This window comes from Anser anser, assembly GCF_964211835.1.
Source record: "Anser anser genome assembly, chromosome: 3".
Classification (NCBI taxonomy): domain Eukaryota; kingdom Metazoa; phylum Chordata; class Aves; order Anseriformes; family Anatidae; genus Anser; species Anser anser.
This window is the reverse complement of record NC_139722.1, coordinates 121119237-121138474: the sequence shown is the minus strand read 5'-3', so window position 1 is coordinate 121138474 and position 19238 is coordinate 121119237. Positions and strand designations below refer to the sequence as shown.

Genomic DNA, 19238 nt, shown 5'->3' with positions numbered 1-19238 from the left:
GCAGAGAGGCTGCAGGCTAACGATAACCTGGAGGAGCTGAGATGGTTGATCTGATTCAAATGCTGCTGTTTATCATCCAAAAAAAAAAAAAAAGTCATCCCTGACAGCTGGAAAAAGGCTCACACTACATCAACCTTCAAGAAAGGCATGGAGGAGGATAGCAAGAGAAGTATAAGCAGTCATTTTAACTTCAGTCCATGGGAAGAACATGTATCATGTTCTCTTGGAATCCTTTTCCAAACAGGTGAGGAAGGACAAGAAGGTAACTGGGAGTAGTCAACATGGATTTAGCAAGGGCAAATTATGCTTGACCAACCTGACTTCATTCTGTGAAGAAATGACTGGCTCGGTGGACAATAGGAGAACAGTACATATAATACAGTTTTGTATAGCTTTTGCTACTAGGTATTGCAGCATTCTGAGATGCTCAGAAGCATTGGCTGGACAAACACACCGCTAGATGAGCTGAAAATTGGCTGATGGCTAACTGGCAGGTGGTAACAAGGCAAGTACTCCAACAGTCAATAGTCAGCTCCAGGAAAAAAAAGTGCTCTGAAATATTGTCCAGTCACAGTTTAAGTGTTTGCTGGGAGAGTTTTGCTACTGTTTTCATTGCAAAAAAAACATGGCCACTAATCACAATTGCAAATGACTCAAGAATTGCTATATTAACACCTTTTTACAAAGAGACTGTAGAATTTTAATTATTTCCCATTCACGTTCAAACTACTTACTAATAAAAAGTAAAAGATAACCCAGAGGCTCGTAACAGATGATATTAAAAAGTTAGTCTCAGCCATTCTTACTACGTATTATTTATCATCAGGGATGTTTTTCCCTACATTATGTTAAAAAACAGAGAAAACTGTTATAATGTTGGCAATAAATGATTGGCACTGCTTATCACAACCAAGGCAATTAGTTTTAAGAACGTTCTCAGTTTGGTTCATGCTTCCCAAACGTGATATGTTTGGGCATAAAATACTGCTTACTCACCTGTCTCTTCACTCATCTCAGTCTCTTCATTGTCATCTGTAAAAAAAAAAAAAAGAAAAAGAAAAAGAAAAAAGCGCAAATAATTAATATCAGGAAACATCTAAAATAAAATATTCCATGATTCAAATTCCACATATCCTAGCTTACCTCCCCCCATTTAACATTTTGTTAAGAGATCTGGAGATAGATGGGAAAAGAAAGTTTTGATTCTAGACTTTTACTACGCAGATGCAGGGAATGCAGGGCAAAAAGATAGGGAATAAAATTCTGCATAATATACAGAATTCTGCAAATTCACAGAATCACAGAATGGTTGAGGTAGGAAGGGCCCTCTGAAGATCATCTAGTCCAACCCCCCTACCAGGCAGGACCACCTAGAGCACATTGCGCAGTATGACATCCAGGCGGGTTTTGAATATCTCCGGAGAAGACGACTCCACAACCTCTCTGGGCAACCCATTCCAGTGCTCTGTCACCCTCACAGTAAAGAAGTTCCCTCTCAAAATTCACATACAATTATTAAGATGATATATGCAGAAAGCAGGTTCCTTTGGAAAAAAGTTACAGTTGAGGAACAAAGATATTTCTTACCACAAGCTGTTTTGATGAGGCGGGGTGGTGGAGGTGGAATTAGCCTTTGTTAACATCTAATAATACAACGTTTCAGAGCTTTAATCATGTGGTGGAGAGCTTATTGACCACAGAAGTTTGACAACTGGGTTGCTAATTCATATAGACTGTATTTATATCCTTTTTAATGGATTTGGGCAGGTGCAAATTCTGTAGCAAGCCTGCGATTTCTGCCTAAAGCATTACATCTTTCAAACTACTTGTGTATATGCATATCATGACCACCATTTGAACCCGAGCAGCTCTGCAGTATTGTGATCAATGGTCTTGGAAACTAACAGTAGTGTTTAAGTCCTAATTTACAGGATCAGATCTTTATGCCATAAACTCCACTGAGATTCAAATGCTGTGACACAAGCTAGGAGGACTGAAGCTCTGCTTTCATCATGATTTGGAGCCTGAAAACTTATTTTAAGTACAAGGAGAAGAGAACAATCTGTTAATAACAGAGGCCTCCACTGGGAGTTATGCTTGAATCAAAACATTAAAACAAAATAACCGTGAGCTGGAGAATTTTTATGGGAAATTCTGAATCTACGGTCGATGGACCTGTATCTATTTTTTGCCCCCTCCCATTGCAGTCAGACATGGCCTGGAGGGCGGGAGATGCAGAAGGCACTAAATGACAGCAGGTTACATTCCTCTCAAGTACACTTCAGTCTGGCACAAAGGATCAGAACTGAACAAAGTTGCTGCACATTTCACTTCCTTTCTCCTTACTCTGCAAACGATTGCTTTGGAGTTCAAAATGGCGTATTGACCCCTATTGTACAAAAAAATTTGTACACAGAAACTTTAAGGAGCTTTGACAAGTAGCTTGTGAGATAAAGAAATATCGCTGAAGAAAGCCAGTGGGAATTCTGCCATGACTTCAACAGAGCCAGGATTTTCAAACAGAGTCCTGACATTTTTCAACAAACCACTCAGAAAGCATTTGGTTAATACAAAGCTTATTAATTATTCAGTTTCCAATAACATGTTCTATCCATGGAAGCATTTATAATGAAACCAGCATGATACAATTTCAAATTAATCTACAACTTGACACTAAATCAGCATAATATAATATCTTAACATACATATATCACCTGGTCTTCTGTGGAAGTTCTTAATTATAGTTCTGTAAATGACTTGGAATATGAAATTCCCAAAGCAACAGAATAGCTTCTAAGTTGGTGATAATGGACACAGACAAGAAATCTGATGTTATTAAAAAGTAGTGAAGTCATTATGCAATATAATTATGAAGAGGCAAAGACTTCTTTTGTGAACTAATTGTGAATTAAGTGCTGTTTTTTTTTTCTGGAAAAAGGAACTAAGTCTCGCTGAAAGGCAGTACAGTCCTTACATCATTTCTTAAAATGGGAGATGGGCTCCCAGTTGTTTTGTGACATGATCTCCAGGTGCCTTTGAAAATTCTGTCCCAACTGGTATCTGAGTCTGAGTTTCTTTTGGCACACAGCACTCCCCAGTCATTTCACGTGTCTATAATTCTTATTCTTATGCTATTAATGCATCTGGTGGAAGTGCTTCTCTGTCATATATAAAGCAGTCTCTTTCACTGACCTTGGTGTGGCTGGCTAAAGTGATAAACACCATGTTTAGCTGTCACAGCTCTATGCCAAAACCAATTATTTTAGAAATTTATATCCAAAATTCTTTCATTTTTTGCCCAGAAGTATGATATTACAGGCAGTTTCTGGGTTACCAGTTATGAAGAAGTAAAAGCAAATAAAACTATTTTTTTTAACTGAAGCTCTACATACATAATATAAGGCTAAATCAGTGCCAAAATTGCTTTAAATCAGCTCTGTAATATCTAGGTTTATTTTTCATGTTCCCGGTGCACATTTTTACCCCACCTAGAATAAGCTTTGTAGAGTGATACATATTTCAAACCGAAGCAAACCAGACTGTCAGTCCCAAAGCAAAGTTGAGTAAAACCACAGAAGAACCCAAGAGTGAATCTTTGATGCCAGTAACCATTTCCTTGAAGATAAATGGTCAGTATTCCTTCCCCAAACTCTCACATTTGAAAGCACAGAGGCGAGGCCCTCTGTAACTCACTTGTACTCAAGAGCTCTTGAAAAATTCAATTTAATAGGAAAACATGTTCTGAGTGTATGCACACATGTACTCATTCTTGGTTACTCCTGTGTCTGGCAGAGAAGAGCAGTGACCTTTCACGTGGTTTCCCTAACTAAAACTCCAGATTTTGGGCAGTGCTACCTTGGCTCTTGCTGGACAAATATAACAGACCTTGCAGCCTGGAGTGGGAGAGAAACTGACAGTGACTTCCTGCAAGGGTCAGCCCACTCCCAAGAAAATTCACATCAGTATTTACAAGACTTAGGGTACAAGGAAGCCATCTAATCCAAAACATTTCCTAAGTTTGAGAGCACAAAATTTTCCAAAAACGGTTGGGCTATGGTATATAAAATGAAGGTGGGAAGGTATGGGAGAACACTTTCTAGTCAACTATAAAATAATTTACAGGGCGGAGTCAACCTGTTGTTGAAACTGGCACTCTAACTCTCGCATTATCTGGGCTAACTGTATCTCATAAGATCATGGAGCTTTGCAATTGGGTGCAAGCTGCTCAGCACACACACATTTGTTTAAGTCACAGGCTCTGTGGTAGATTCATGTATCAAGAGATGTTAGCTACTCTTTCATTCTCCTCTCTCATTACCTGCTGAGCTTGGTGAAACAGAATGATTGCACTGTACCTGCTCCTACTGACACAGAAGAAGATGCCTTCTTCTGTCATATACGTTTTTTTACTTTTGCCTTGCTGGTCAGGTTCTTTCTCTGTCTCACTAGTCACTGTATACACACAAACACAAGCCAGATGGCTAAAACGATGAATCTGTGTTAAGATTAATGTTAGGAACAAAGAGGTGAAAGGCTCTAAATACCGCTGCTAATCCCCAAAGCCATTAAACCTCCTCCTTGTTGCTCACACTTCTATTCACATTGTTCTTCATGTTAGCATGCTGAGAGTCAGTGCTATATAAAAACCTTTTATTTCTAACCGTGCATGCATTGAAGAGCCCTTACAGGAGGGCCAGCTCCAAGCTGCGGGAGGCAGCTGTCTGATCTGCATTCAGGACCTGCATCCCAGGCTCCCAGTAACCCCCCTGCAGTACTGCATGCTCCTGGCTCCTTTCTGCTTTCCTCTTTCTACGTTTCCTCAGCTTCCTCGTCTCACCCTTCAGTATTTGTCCATCTTCTCAGCACTTCCTGCTGCTTCCTGATATCCAGCCTACCCACATGTCTCAGCCTGCACCTTCATGCAAGAGCAGCTCCATGGATTAAAGGTAACTGCCGGAGGGGCTGGGAGAGCACGGTGAGATGGCCCAAACTCCCCTCTGCAGTCTGTATACGCAGCACAACGGCAAGCGGAGCAATGAGATGAGCTGTACAGGAGGCTGAAGGGACAAACTGGTGATTATACTGCCGATGCCTCAAAACAAAAATTAAAAATACATAAAAGTTTTCAGCACTGACAGCTGCAGCTGTCCCACTGAGCTTTATTTGTTACACTAAAACAGGGTTCCAGCTGAAAAAGTTCCTGCCCTCAAGCATTTGCCTAGCAGGAACTTCACGACCTGCCCATACATTTTCCACCAGAGTAACAGAAGATGTGTGGTACTCGAGTTTCAAGACATGGAGAAAAATGGATCCCATTTTAGGGCAGTCTCCACTTGCTCAAATGAAAAGGTTTTTGTCAAATTGTGGATCAGGTGGCAGTGTGGATCAGGGTACCAGCCTGCTGCAAACTGTCTAAACCACGATAACATCAGATTCCCAGAAGTGGAAAAGACCGAGTGGGTTTTCACTCTCCTTATTCTTCTTTACTACACTTGTCTTTCTGAAACTTTGCCCCAAAGCTTCATCCACCTATCTGTGCAATTATATGAACAGCCTTATGAAGCTTTCTAATCATTCATCTAGTCTACTTCCAATTGAAAATCACTTCTTTTTGATAGCGCAGGACCACTGCTACTACCCAACAGGATCTTCGTAATAGCATACGGACTCTATCTCCATCTCAATATAAAAGACTGGCCATTTTTGTAGCATAATAAGACACACAAGAACACCCTGGGGCTTGATAAAGCCTGTAGGTCCATACAAGGCTCACAGTAATGTAGGAGCTCACAAGCTCTTTTGATTGTTCTGACCTCTCCAACTCCGCTCTCCTCTGACAGATTAAAACCGACTGACCAAGAGCACAGAAAAGGGGAACATCGTCTTTGAGAAAAAGCAGATTTGGAAACCTCTGCCAGATGGGATCAACTAAGCCCAGCCTGACTCTTAGCACCTCTACCTGTAAAAACATCTTTTCCATAAAGCTTTCCCTCATCTTCAAATGCACATAGGAGGAAGAACAAAAACGAAAATGGCAAGAACAACAATGAAGTAACCAAAAAATGGCAAAATAAAAAGAGCCTCAACAACAATAAGAATACAAACAAACAAAAATAACACATTTTTCTGCTTTGGAAGGAGATGTGGAGCTTCTTTCGGTTCTGAGCATTTGTATCCCATAATCCTTCATACAGAGCAAAAGGCACTACACAGGCCCCCCACCTGACACTAAGCAAGTTTAATCAAATTTTGTTTAGCCTGGTTTGATTATAAAGACATTTCCACTGATACACACTGTACATCCTGGCCTTACTGCAGCATCGGTGCAGTTTTTCTTCCTGTGTTGCTTAGCTACACCAGTCCCATAACACCAGAGTCTCACTGAATGTAAAATGTTTGTAGCTTTTGAAACCATATCAAATAGAAATCCTTAGTACCAGCCTTCTAAGAAAGCTTTTTTTCTTTTTCTTTTTGTCACCACGTAGATGGCTTCTTTTATGCATCGTATCACTTGATCTGCAGTAAAATACATATACCCTTATGAGCCCCAGCTGCATACAGAGGAGATGCAGCAGCTGCCATTCCCACTGCGAGTGAACTGGACAACATTGTTCCAGTGCAGGAAGTGGTGCTCACAGCCAGGATCAGATCTGGATTTCTGTTTCCCAGATGCTTCTACCTTACACAAGAGGCACGAGGCACTCTTCGGGAAAGTATGCATACTTTTTTAAAAAAGAACCTATTTCAGAACTTCCTTTTTTGTTCCATGCCCTAAAATACTGAAAACAACTGAGTTTTGTTTACACAAATGCTAAAGTGGATTTCTCACCCACATATATGCTAGTGTAGTATTCACAAAATGTTATGTTTTAGAAATGTGTCACCACATGCAGATACAAGCTTCTAACAAAATCTCATCGGTAACCTAAGAGAGAGGCAATCAAATGAGACAAACACAAATTTAACTGCATCCTTGGCAATTAGAAGCACTCAAGCACGTGAAGTGACTCAGCATCAGTGTCCGGAGAGGATGGGATATTTTTGAACATGACATGAAATGCATTTGGAATGTTTTATGTGGGATACAACACCATGCAATGCAGCAGGAAAAAAGATGCCTGTTCAAAAATGCATACCCATAAGATATTATGCAGAGAAGGCTTATGTTTGTTTACCTTCTCGTGCCAGGCATCCACGTGCGGAGGACTGAACAGAACAGCAACACATTTCCCTTCCCCCTAGCAGCTTCTTCCTGAGCATAAGGTTACGTATAGACTACGCTGATTAATAGCCACTGTTGGACCAGGCCTCTGTTGGTTGAGCTAATCCTCCTTTCAGCTGTATTCAAAGCCCTACATGCTCCCCAGCACCTCCCAGCAAGTGTTCCTACTCCCTATGTATTAGGTGAAAAACAGCTTCCTTTTTGTTGTCATCCTGATTCATCATTACCTGGGGATACCTTGTGTTACAAGAGATAGTAAACAATGGTTCCATATTCACTTTGTAATTACTGTGCTCATCGTCTTCCCTGCCCTCTCCCATGCAGCAGCCCAATCCTTGCATCTGTACGACCCCCATACCTCAAAGAGCATCGTCATCACTTGCCACCTCACTGTTTCAATGAGGCCCTTATCCACCAGGAGCTGGAGAGCTCGGGACTGTAGAGCAAGTTGACAAATACTTAGAAACAGCCATTTCCCCTGATTCCTGGGCTCACTGTTGGCTCTATCGTCACTCTCACAAAACAAGGGAAGGAAAACATTCACAGAAAACAAAAAAGACGGAGCAGTTACTTCACTTTGCAGACCAAAAGCTCCTAGCAATAGCACTGAAGTACACTACAGTTCCATTCCCTGTTCATATCCTGATCCAAGCAGCGCTGTTGCTACTATCAAGAATGACGAGGCAAACAATTTTCTACAGACCATATTACAGCAGACAATACCACGAGCCCTTGTCAAACCATGTACAACCAGAGGATTCAAGCCCCAGGCCTGAGGTGACCGATACTCAAAACACAGCCAAATACTAGAGCACTGCTCTGTCAGCAGACAGCCAGGAAATAATTCAGAAGGGAAGTCTTGTTACGATTCAGACCGAAGCAGAGCACTCCCCATTAGCTTTTCATTAAGTACTGGAAAACCACTGTCATGTTAGAAGGAGCTGGGACCCCCTCTTGGTGTGTGCCTCCAAAGCACTGCTCTTGAGCTGTTCCTTGTTCATCCTCCTGCACTACAGATGATCTGGAAGACTGAAACACTGGCCAGAGGAGCTAAGAAAGACAACCTCAATGTGGGGTAGGACTGGCACCATCACTGTTGTGCCTATTGAAGACAGAAGACCCTAGAAAAACTTCATCTCACAGTTTTACGATCACCTTCAGATTTTAGCTTGAGATTTTTATGAGGTAAATTGCTTCAGACATGGTGAAATGGGTGGATATTCTAAGCCTTACGGCTATATGAAACTTCTGGATTAAGAACAATTTTTACAACATCCTTTTCACATTGGAGTGCACTTTGTCAGGACCTGCATGCACTGCAAGGGAGAACTAGAGCAAAGCTAGCATCCTGTTCTGGTGCACGGGCTCCTCCAGCTCCCCATACAGGTGGTGCTTCTTCTGATGCCTGCACTACCAAGGGACAAGGAACCATCACTGCAAACAGTGGGGCTGTGCCACCTCCACAGCTTTTTTGAATAAAGCCCTTCAGGGACTGGGCCTGAAGATGCTATCTGAGGATGACATCCTCCGAAATAAACAAAGCTTGAAGGAGTGTGGGGGGACATTTTGAACATCTGTATTGTCTGTCACTCAGCCAACATTTCCCCTCCATGTGAAATCACCATCTGTCTGCCACACAGCTTTGCCAAAACCACTGGTCCCTTCCACCCACCAAAGAGTCCTCACTCGTCGCTACCTGAACGTGAGACCCCCCCACTGACTTCCAAGCTGGGCGGAACATTAAATGGTGGCATGGAGCTAAAGCTTTGCCAAGGAACACTACAGACGGGGGGAACACTGCCTGACAGTCCTCTAGATCAAACCTGCAAGAGACACAGGTGGTTATCAGCTGTGAATACAACCTGAAAACTCTGCCTGGGGACAGAGAAAGTAGCTGCCAACATCATTGCCCTCAGGGAGGCCCTTGGTGGTGAGGAGAAGGCCAATGGGCCTGCAGACTTCCCAAACTGTGCTTCTGAGCTTCTGGCCCTGGAGGCTTGAACTGGCCAGAAACCACAGCCATGTGACTTACGAGGCAAACCCCTACCCAGGTGAGACCTCAAATAAAGGATATCAGGGACTTCCAGTAAACCATCTGGCACCTATCCACGCAGTAAAACAGAGCCTATGAAAAATATTTTGTGGAATGCATTCAGGTGACAAATTAACTCAACGAATCTGCTCATGAACATTGCAAATGCAAATAGAAAGGCTAAATTTATCAAACGAATTACCCATTTGATACAGGATTACTTATGAAAGGCTAACTTATGATTCTTTTGCTCACGCTGAGGCCTGCTGTAGTCCCAGTGCCATATTAAAAGGAGAGGGCAACGCTCCTCAATGCCAGTTCAGGAATTACAATCTCTGCTTAACAGTTCACCCACGTATTAGTGCAGGGATCTGCCATTTTAACACAAAGCCCTTCATTCAGGCATTTAGACAGTTTCCAGTTTGACTTCAAGCCCGGTATATCTCTTAACAATGAATTTCCTCTGCAATTATAATGTATTTGCACATTTATGCACAACTTCCTAGTTGTGCATCCTCTTGAAGTAACGGAAGGATTAATATGGGACAGTGGTTCTTATCCACATTGCTTTGGACACAGGGGACAACCAGGGTAAAGGCAAAAAAAAAAAAAAAGGCAAAAAAAGGAATAAATGTGATAACCTGGAATAGAAGGGAGAGAAAGTTTTTCAAGAAGCAATTTCTCTCTCAACACCAACTGATATGGCTCAGAAAAAATGAACAAGCTCTTGGGCTCAGCATCCTTTCATTAGCTCTGAAAGGACATGGAGTCTAAAAGCTTGCATCTTCCATCTATCAATTGGCCTAATAAAAGTGCAAACCTCTCCTCTCTAACAATTTTAGCAATGCTTTAGTGAAGTAATTTTGTTACTATGTTTAAACTAGTAAGAATGTAATATAAACTGGAATGCGGCAGCTTCACAATATGTACCTTTTATAACATTATTTTTGTCTAAAGAACATTTTCAGAAAAAATGATTACCCACTCCAATCCACTGATAACAGGTGGTAGATTTAGAAATACTTTAAGCATTACAATTTAAAATAAACCTTTCATAATATACAACAGTCACCATGAAAAATAGGCATTTGCCGAAGGTCCCCACAAGATTATCTATCTGACATATTAAGTAGTTAGGTATACACAGAATACAGGAGAAAAATATGGTGTCTTTGCCTCCAGCTGGCAACTGTTTACAAATGTGCTTAATTTTACTCACATGAATAGCATCGTAGAAACATGTATTACTGTAAGGAAAGTTTTTCAAGGGAGACTGCTTTTATACCATTTTCTGGTAGGTCTTATAAATATATATTTAGCAATAAAAGTAATGCCTAGATTCCAGGCTCTGTATAGAATTGTGTTAGAAGAAACAATGAATTCCAAAAGAAAAAATGATACGAGTATCAGCTGCTTTCCCGGAAAGCTCATGCATAATACCAGTAGCAATGAATCCAGCAATGTAAGAACTACACATCTGAGCCAGGATTACAGGCAAGGGCATTTTATTTGCCTGAAAGATATGTGGCAAGACATCATCTCAGATTAAGCAGAGAGAATTTCCCAACACAGCTGAAGGGAGGATATCCGAGCTATTTCATTCCACTAGAAGACAGGACACAACTGGTAAAAGGAAAAAAAAAATCGCTGTTTGCCTCACCTATTACGTTAAAACAGTGATTCATTTTAAGTACAGAAGGTTGGTTGTCCTACAGAGTCTTTCATCCTTGCTCTTTTTCAACAAGAGCATACAAAAACTTCTCAGCAAAACCCCAGTGCTTCAACACTAAATTCTGTGTGGATCAGGACCTTTACCTTCTAAAACTTTTCTGGGCCATCACAGGGATGAGATCTTGACTCTGAGTTAAAGCTTATGCACTGCTTCCCCTTAGAGCACACCGGCTTTGGCTCAGGTTCTGCACAGGCTACTGCTTACTGAGACTAGATCTGAAACATTGAGCCTGTGACAACTGGTCTGTTAATGAACAGCTACGCTACACTCCTAAGATATGAAATTACTTAGAAGTCTGCCTCTTCCCCTATATATTTAAAGTTTGCAAATGACAAGGTTCTTGGCAGTTGTCTTAATATCAGTACTATTACTCGACTAATTTCTTTGGCATTCCACTCTCAAAATAGGTCTAATGATATGTTCAACTAATGGAACAATTTCCCTATATCTATATTCCACTTACTCTAATGCACTGAGGTGTAACTCTAGCTTCATTTCATTATCACTTGACTAGCTCAAGCACTTGGATGTCTTTTTGGATTTATTAATGCACCAGGTTTAATGAAATAACTATTTATGTATATAACTCCATGAATATATTCTTCTTTCTAAGCATTTTTTTCCACATCTATTAAAGTAGATGTATTTCGTAATGTGAGATGCACATTTTAAAATGTCTCAATGTTTTTCCTCTAAGCCTAAAGTAATATCTCCGTGTTATTCTCTCCTGTGAACATTCAGAAAGTGTACTATCAGCTCAAATTTACAGCAAGTCTTTCCTTAAAGACTTTCATTTCACTACATTAATAGATTCACTTTAAAAACAAACAAATAAACAACAAACAAACAAACAAAAAAAAAAAACAACACCAGCAGAATTGTGGCTATTCCTTCCAGAGCTTAAATATCAGGAATTTATTGCCAAAGGTAGAGAGAGATGCTAGTTCCTTCACACAGAATCACACTAAGTTCTTTGTGCAAGAAACTAGTCTTGCAGTGAGACAGAATATCCCTACAGGTGGAGAGTCCAAAGAGAACTTGTCTAACCTATATTAGAGTTAAATGCAGATACCAATTCACAAGAGAAAAAAGGAACAAACAGCAGACATGATAGTCATTTGGTGATAACCATTCAGACCTCCAGCCAATGCTGTCACCATTCAGCTATAGGCAATTTAGGATGGGGTCAACTTCAGCCCATCTGTTGTTGTGAAGGTACCCAGCAGAGAAGTGCCACTTCAGGAGGGCAAAAAAAGCCTGACTCTGAATATTAATTCTTGGGGCATTCCTCCAGGACAGATACCCAGACTCTGATCTTTTCTCCAGGGACACTAACTGAAAGTCATTTTGGTAGCACACATCTTTTCTGCCTCTCTCCTCACAAGCTGAAGATCTAAGTGACTCCTATAAGAGCACACCACACACCTGTGGTGATACAAGAGATTAAAATCAGATCTCCCAAATCACTGACTACTGATCTAGTCATAGAAAATCCTTCACTGACTCAGGGAGAAGATTTTAGAAGTCAACCTAGCTATTTTTAAAGCTCCAGCTTATCAGCTGGTGGACACTTAGGTCCTTCTGGAAACCAGCATCATTAAGGCATATCATAACTGGTATTTGGAATCATTAGTCATGAACCGAAAACCTATGAAGCCTATGAAAATAGGTCCTGAGATCTTTTAGAAATCCATAGCAAATTGTGGCCGCTGAAAAATAAAGCATCTGTCTCCAGAACTGTCTGCAAAGGCACTGGATCAGCTGCAAACTTCTGGATGGTGCTGCACTAAAATGGTCTCTGCCACCACCACCTCACTATGGTCATGTATCAAATTGCCAGTTTTAGTTCAAGAAAAAAAAAAGTAAAAACTTTATATGCATGAGAATAAACATGCTTTTAAAACTATGGTACAACTGATCATCTGCACAATGTAGCATAATGCAATTAGAAGTCTTTATACACCGTGACATCCAACCACACAGGTCCTTTTTGCTCAGGCGTTCAACAATGCTAGGTTTTGACAACCCAAAAAAGAAATAAATCTCCCATATTCCTCTCTTTTCCCCTTTGGATCTGTCCTGCTTCAGCACCTGAAGCATCTTCTTGTCTGTTGGTCTTTCAGACCTGGGCGGACTTGACATTTGTAGTAACAATACCAGACTCATCTAGGACTTCAAAGACCTTATTGATGAAGGTATTAATACTATAATTTGTTGACAAACTGACACAGAGTAGCTTACTCCACCTTAATCTGAACAGCAGAGGCAGAGACAGAAGCAGCAACAGCAGGCAGGCTACAACCACATTGTCTTATGTGTTGAAGTATATTTGCCACCCCCGTCCCCTAAAAAAAGCACACACTGAATGGATTAGACATGAATGCAGCCTGAAGTGCATATTCAGTGTGCTCCAGCCCAAAATATTATTCTGCAGATAGACACCATTCCATGCTACCAGAATAATGCAATGGATTTTTAGTTTTTTGTTGCCAATCATTGCAAACTGGAGGTTACAAAGTTGTCTACGAAAATCTTTATTCTAGCAAGATGAGACAGAACATCACAATTTCCTGTAGAAATAACTGAGACTCTCACAACACACCAAAGCTCTGCTTCCTATTACTCACAGGCCCTTTCCACCAGACAGACAGAGTGCAGAGTATTTAAGCGACTGCCACTTGTGAAAGGGATGATAAAACAAAACACTAAAATTGGGATCTTATCACATATCGTAGAACTGATGTCATTGAAAATAAAATGGGAGAAGGTTAGGGTTGATTAAAAAAAACACTAACAGTTTTCTAATGATATATAATAAAAATAAATCACAGGCATGGGAGGGGTGTGAACAAATTTACTGTCTATCAGGTTGTCTTACATTCTAGAAAGTAACCTCCTGTGTGAAACGTAAGATGAATGGCTAACATTTCCCAAGTGCTCCGGTGAGAGCCATCTTTCTCCAATTCATTCTTGCACAGGGACAGCTCAAGTTTAAAGTTCTCATTCAGACACAGTTGGGCTCTAACCCCTGCGGCATTATCTCTTCAGACCCAGAGAAACCCTACCAGCATCATTAATGAAAGAGCAAAGCATGCACATAGTTCACAGATACGCTGTATCCACTAGGAGCTACTATTAGTGCAAATGATTTTCCTCTCAGAGTCAAGAGAACGAGTGCCACGCACCAGGTTTTGGGAGGAGATACGGTTACAATAAGGAATGAACAAACTACTCATACTGAGCATACAAAAGCAAGGCTTGATTTTGCAAAAGCATTATCAAAACAGCTTTACTGGTTCACAAATTTTAAATGTCTGCGTTTCTCCGGCATCATGGCCTCTACATGCAGCTGATCTCTAAAGAAAGTTCACATTTTAATATTTGGCTTAGGCAGGGAAAGAAGAAAAGATGCCAACTGTTGTCTATTTCTACATCATCTTTTCAAGTCAGATGGCACTCAATTACTACACCTACCTATAGGGAAAAATTCACCCATTTTCTTCTTGAAAATTTTGTAGTCAATCTCCAAAAAGACGCAGAAGATGATACGATCCACCTGTAAGAAACAAAATTATTCACAGTGAAACAATGCAGCATTAGCAATAATAGTTAATACCGACACTGCTTTATGCTCCAGGCACGCTAGAAAACATCACAGGAATGCATGTTTTGACTTCATTGTGCATCTGTGTTGTAATTTATAAAATAACATTTGCAATCACAGCTCAAAACTGTATTCTTTGTTAACTGCCTCCTGTTTATGCAAACCACTCTTGAGCACAGTATAAATGACTTTTGGCATTCTAGATGAGTACCAGGATGCAATGTTTGATGAAAGAGTCACATGGGGGGCTTCTAATAAGCATACAAAAGAGTAAATGGGTAAGCAAAGAGCTCTTTTTCCAATCCTTGTCGGACAAACCTATTTGCAAAACCATTTAGTATTTTTAAATGGCTTTAAAAGGTTTCATGTGGTTTTAATTTACATGAAACCACTTACTCTTGCTATAATACAAGCAGAATGCAGCAAAAACAAAAGCTGATTAGATGACAGGTAGCACACGGGGTAAATAAAACATTTAATATGCCATCTACTTAGTGAGGCTGAGCATATCAATGAAACCACAGCCTGTAATGTGTGCGCCACCCACCAATGATTTCAAATAAATTGTTTAGGACATCATTGTATGTGAAAGGCTTTTCTGAGAGAGACAAAAAAAATACCAAACAAAATGAAAACCAAACTAAATTCCAGAGCCTTTAAGATTGAAAAACACCCACACTGACTTCATTCTAGCCTCGCTATTTCTTTGTTTTATCTGTTTGTCTAGCCCAGCACAAACTGCCTCCTCAGCCAAGACCCAGCTCCTGGAAGGAGCGGTGGAAGTAGAGAAGACTCTCGCAAGGCTGAGCCAAAGGACCCGCCACCCAATAATCAAGGTTTTCTCTGAAGTGCATGAGAACTTAACCGAAGGGGATGACAACCGAGCAATAGGAAATTCAGCATTTTGCTGTCCTCAAGTCTCCGTGGGCAATAAGCCAATCTGTTGTAGCAGAGCTGCTCACGAGCATCTTTGCACATGCTATGAAATGCACCAGCCTCGCCCCAGCAGAAAAACCTGCAGGAGCAACACTCTCAAAAAAAAGTGCCTTCTTTCCCTTATGTTCACCAGGAAATGCTGTCCTTTTGATAGAGCTGCTCTTCAAAGCAAAGTACAAGTCTTGGCTTCAAAGATACCATTATGCTGAGCAGCTCAGGCTGTCATTTTAGAGCTCATTTTGGAGCAGCCAGTAGAATAAAGAAGGGAACAAGGGCAGGCAATAATCGGTTATTCTGGAGAGTGCTAGTGGTTGCTAACAAGGACATCTCCAAGTCAAAGCCAACTTCAAAAGCTGAAAGAGCAAAATAGGTAGGAAATATTAGAGTGAAGGTACAGGTTATGTAGGCGTTAAGGAATAAAGAGGCTAGTGAGCAGAAGAGAAGAGGCAGCAGGGAAGAGCTTGGGCTTGGATGCTTACTGGGGAAGCACGGCAGCGGACTTGTGAGCAGAAAAATGCCTGTTGCTGTTTGTTCACATGACCTTCAGAGAAACAAGCTGTTCTGTGCAGCTCTCATAAACACACCAGGCTAGACCACAACAAAATGCTGGACTGTGTCATCAACTACTCTTCACAAGGGTTAAAATAAAAAAGAAACCAACAAATACTGGATAAGTGCATGGGCCAAAAAGCCATGCCCATTTGTATACTTTTGTATTTATAATGTAAAGCGTCAGTGGCAAGTGTTTATACAGCAACATTTTACCTATATAAGTGTTTCCACTTAAGCAAAGTTGTGTGTTTTCAGGATGGAAGCTTCAGATGGAGAATGTGTAAATTTCATTTATTGTAAAAGCCAATTTAGGGTAGTGCTGGGCAATCCTAGATTGCCATCTTCTAACTGCAACTCCCGAGCAGAGTAGACATTCAAGCATGACAGCGATAGGCGCAATACATGCACCAGGACAGACTAAACAGCAAGGATGGGAGCTTATAAACCAAAGGAGGAATTGTATTCCCATGCAGAGAAGTTCTGAGTTGTATTGCCCTCTATACGGTCTCAAATTCTCTGCTGTAAATACTACAGACATTTCCCTCACTTTATATATTTCAACTTCTCATGCTGTTTCCTTTACTTTTATTTATTCTGTGCAGTTGACAATGATAAAATTTTTGCAATCCTGAGAATTTCTACTACTTCTAATATAATTGCTTAATTTAAAGATAGGGAATCTCTCTAGAAATGGCACACTATTTCAAAATTTCCAGCATCCTGACTGTATACATCCTATATATAAACCTGTTCAATTTCTTCTTGGTGTGAGAAAAAGTGCTCTATTTTTAAGTATGCATAAGGTATTGTGATGACAGCTGAAATCCTGTGTTTATCTGATTGAATGGCATGTGTTGGCAGATAGTAAATCTGAAATTAAACCATATTCTATCATCCTGCCAGTCATTTACTATTTTATCTAACATCCCCAACTAAAATAACTTGAAATTAGGTACAGAAAGTAACCCTTGTCCTCGCTGTTCCCATTCCAGCTACAATAAGCAAAGGTTTAATCTGAGTCAATCCAGAACTCCTTTTCCGGCTGGCTCACAAAAGCTCAGCAGGCCTTTTGGGATGCGCACTTATGAAAGGCACTCCCCATTCAAAGAGGAAAGCTCTCCCCTCGTGTGGCTGGGAAATGCCAGCTTGATGAGAGGTTTCACGCAAAGGGCAGGCAGGAACCCCGAGGGAGTCCCCCGAGGAGCCCCCGGGGCCTTTTGTAGGTGCCCGGCTCCTCCACAGCTGACCAAGCACCACTCAGCTGCAGCAGAAGTTTAAAGGAGCTGCAAGCTGAAGGTATTAAAGCTCATCCTTGATCGACAGCTCTTTTTAGGAGGCCAGTATTAAAATCAACCGTCCCCTGTCAGAGCCTGATTAAATTCTGCTCGCTTCACAGCTATGAATAGGTGGATCAAAGAACCCCAAAATTAAGAGTGCCGCAACACAGGAAGAAGGGAGTTAAATTGCATGAGCTGCTCAGTTAGTAGGCAGCTTCACAGCCTGAAGCTGTGACTACACTGATTTTTTTTTTAATTTTTTTTTGTCTGTCTTGGGACCTGCTCTCCTCACCAGGCCCCCTTTAATTTCGAGCAGGGTACCTTCCCAGTGGTTCCATTAGCTGCAATGGATGGGGATCAGCCAACTTCTGGGGGGCTTTGCGTGGCTCACGGGGCTCAGGCTGTTCTGCAGTGGAGCAAACCCCGACTCAGCCACTAACGCCAGCAGTTCACAAGGACGCAGCCAAATCTCAGGCACTGAGAACCGCTCTGTAGGGTATAAAGCAGCGCCGGTCTCGATAGCAGCACTGTCAACCTGTGAGAAGCTGCCGAGGGGTCCCACGAACCTCCAGGCAGCGCTGGGGCTGCACCCCTCCGCAGCAGCCATGCTCTGCCCACAGAAGGCCAGTGGAGCGAGAAGGTGGATGTGTGCTGCCTGGAGAAATGACCACCAGGCTTGCCACATCCAAGCCACAATCGAATAAGTCTGCTGATGCTTTCTGGCAATTTGAAACTGCTCCTTAGGGATTCTGTGAAAAGAAGAAACAGCACCAGCTTGCTAACCAACACGAAGTATGCGCACACCTGCGTACACAGGGAAGGGAGGAGAGCCCACTGCGTGTCTGCACACACGGCCACTGATACGGGAGGAGTTTATACTCTGTGGCGGTACCTACAGACATTTTGGGATGGAAAACGTCTCTGTTTTTGTCTTAGTTCTTTCACTGTGCCCTCTGGCAAGTTTGTCTGATTCCTCTGACCTAATTTCCTTCAATCTTCAAGGGATGGCAATATTCAGTTGTGCACTTAAACATCACTACAAAGAGGCGGGCGTGATCCACAGGACATGCCAAACGCAGTCAAAAGCATAGCTGTGTGTATACACAGGTGCCAAGCCATACATCAAGCACACATTTTAAGCAGACAACCAACCACGGGACATTTTAGACTACTTCATGTAATGAATGTTTCCATGTCTTTGCCACTTGTGTCCCAATAAAACAACTCTCAACGAAAATACAACCAACTGCATTTCAGCACTTCCAAGTATTCCCTGCCTATCGCCAGTACCGAGACAGTTACCCAGCAGGCGCTGACAACCTTTTATTATACAAAATAATAAGTTTGATCATAATTTAAATCTTACCAGAAAATACACAAGAGAAAAACTGCAACTTTTAAAAAACTTTTTTCCAATCCCAAATCAAAATAGTAAGAAACAACAAAGGACGCGAAGCAGCAGTCTCTCTTCTTACTTGTAGCTTCTCTCTTTTACAAAACATGCTTATCTGATCCCACCAGAACCAACTGTCATAAGGACATGGCTAACACCAGAAGCTTGCTCTAACATTTTTAGTTTATCAGACATTCTGTGGACTTAATTCAAAACTCAGTGGAGCCAAACGGAGGCTTTGTATTGACTTCAGCGTGCTTGGATCAGTGCCCATACCCCGTAACGCCAGAAATAACATTTGCCTCCTTAAGAATTAAAATTCTTCTGATATTCAAATTTCATTACCCTAAATCTTCAGATACTTTCTCAAACATATCCTTAACAGTCACAGTTCGGAGCTGTCTGAAGCAATTAAGTCTCCTCAACTACAGTGCCTGTAAGGAAGAGGCCCTGAGCCCTTGTTGTGCCAAACTCCCACAATTTTTTTCCC

The 19238-nt window shown here is 41.4% G+C and overlaps 1 protein-coding gene across 9 annotated transcripts in view; it reads right to left on the bottom strand.

Moving 5' to 3' along the window:
- The window catches only part of MACROD2 (mono-ADP ribosylhydrolase 2), an 859998-nt gene that overhangs the window by 70619 nt on the left and 770141 nt on the right, over window positions 1-19238 (bottom strand). For all 9 annotated transcript variants that reach the window (XM_083829142.1, XM_083829141.1, XM_083829148.1 and 6 more), the window contains 2 exons: window positions 14461-14542; window positions 997-1032 (listed from right to left, as the gene is read on the bottom strand). In XM_083829142.1, coding sequence (XP_083685268.1) covers window positions 997-1032; window positions 14461-14542 — 118 coding nt within the window. The remainder of the gene's footprint in view (window positions 1-996; window positions 1033-14460; window positions 14543-19238) is intronic.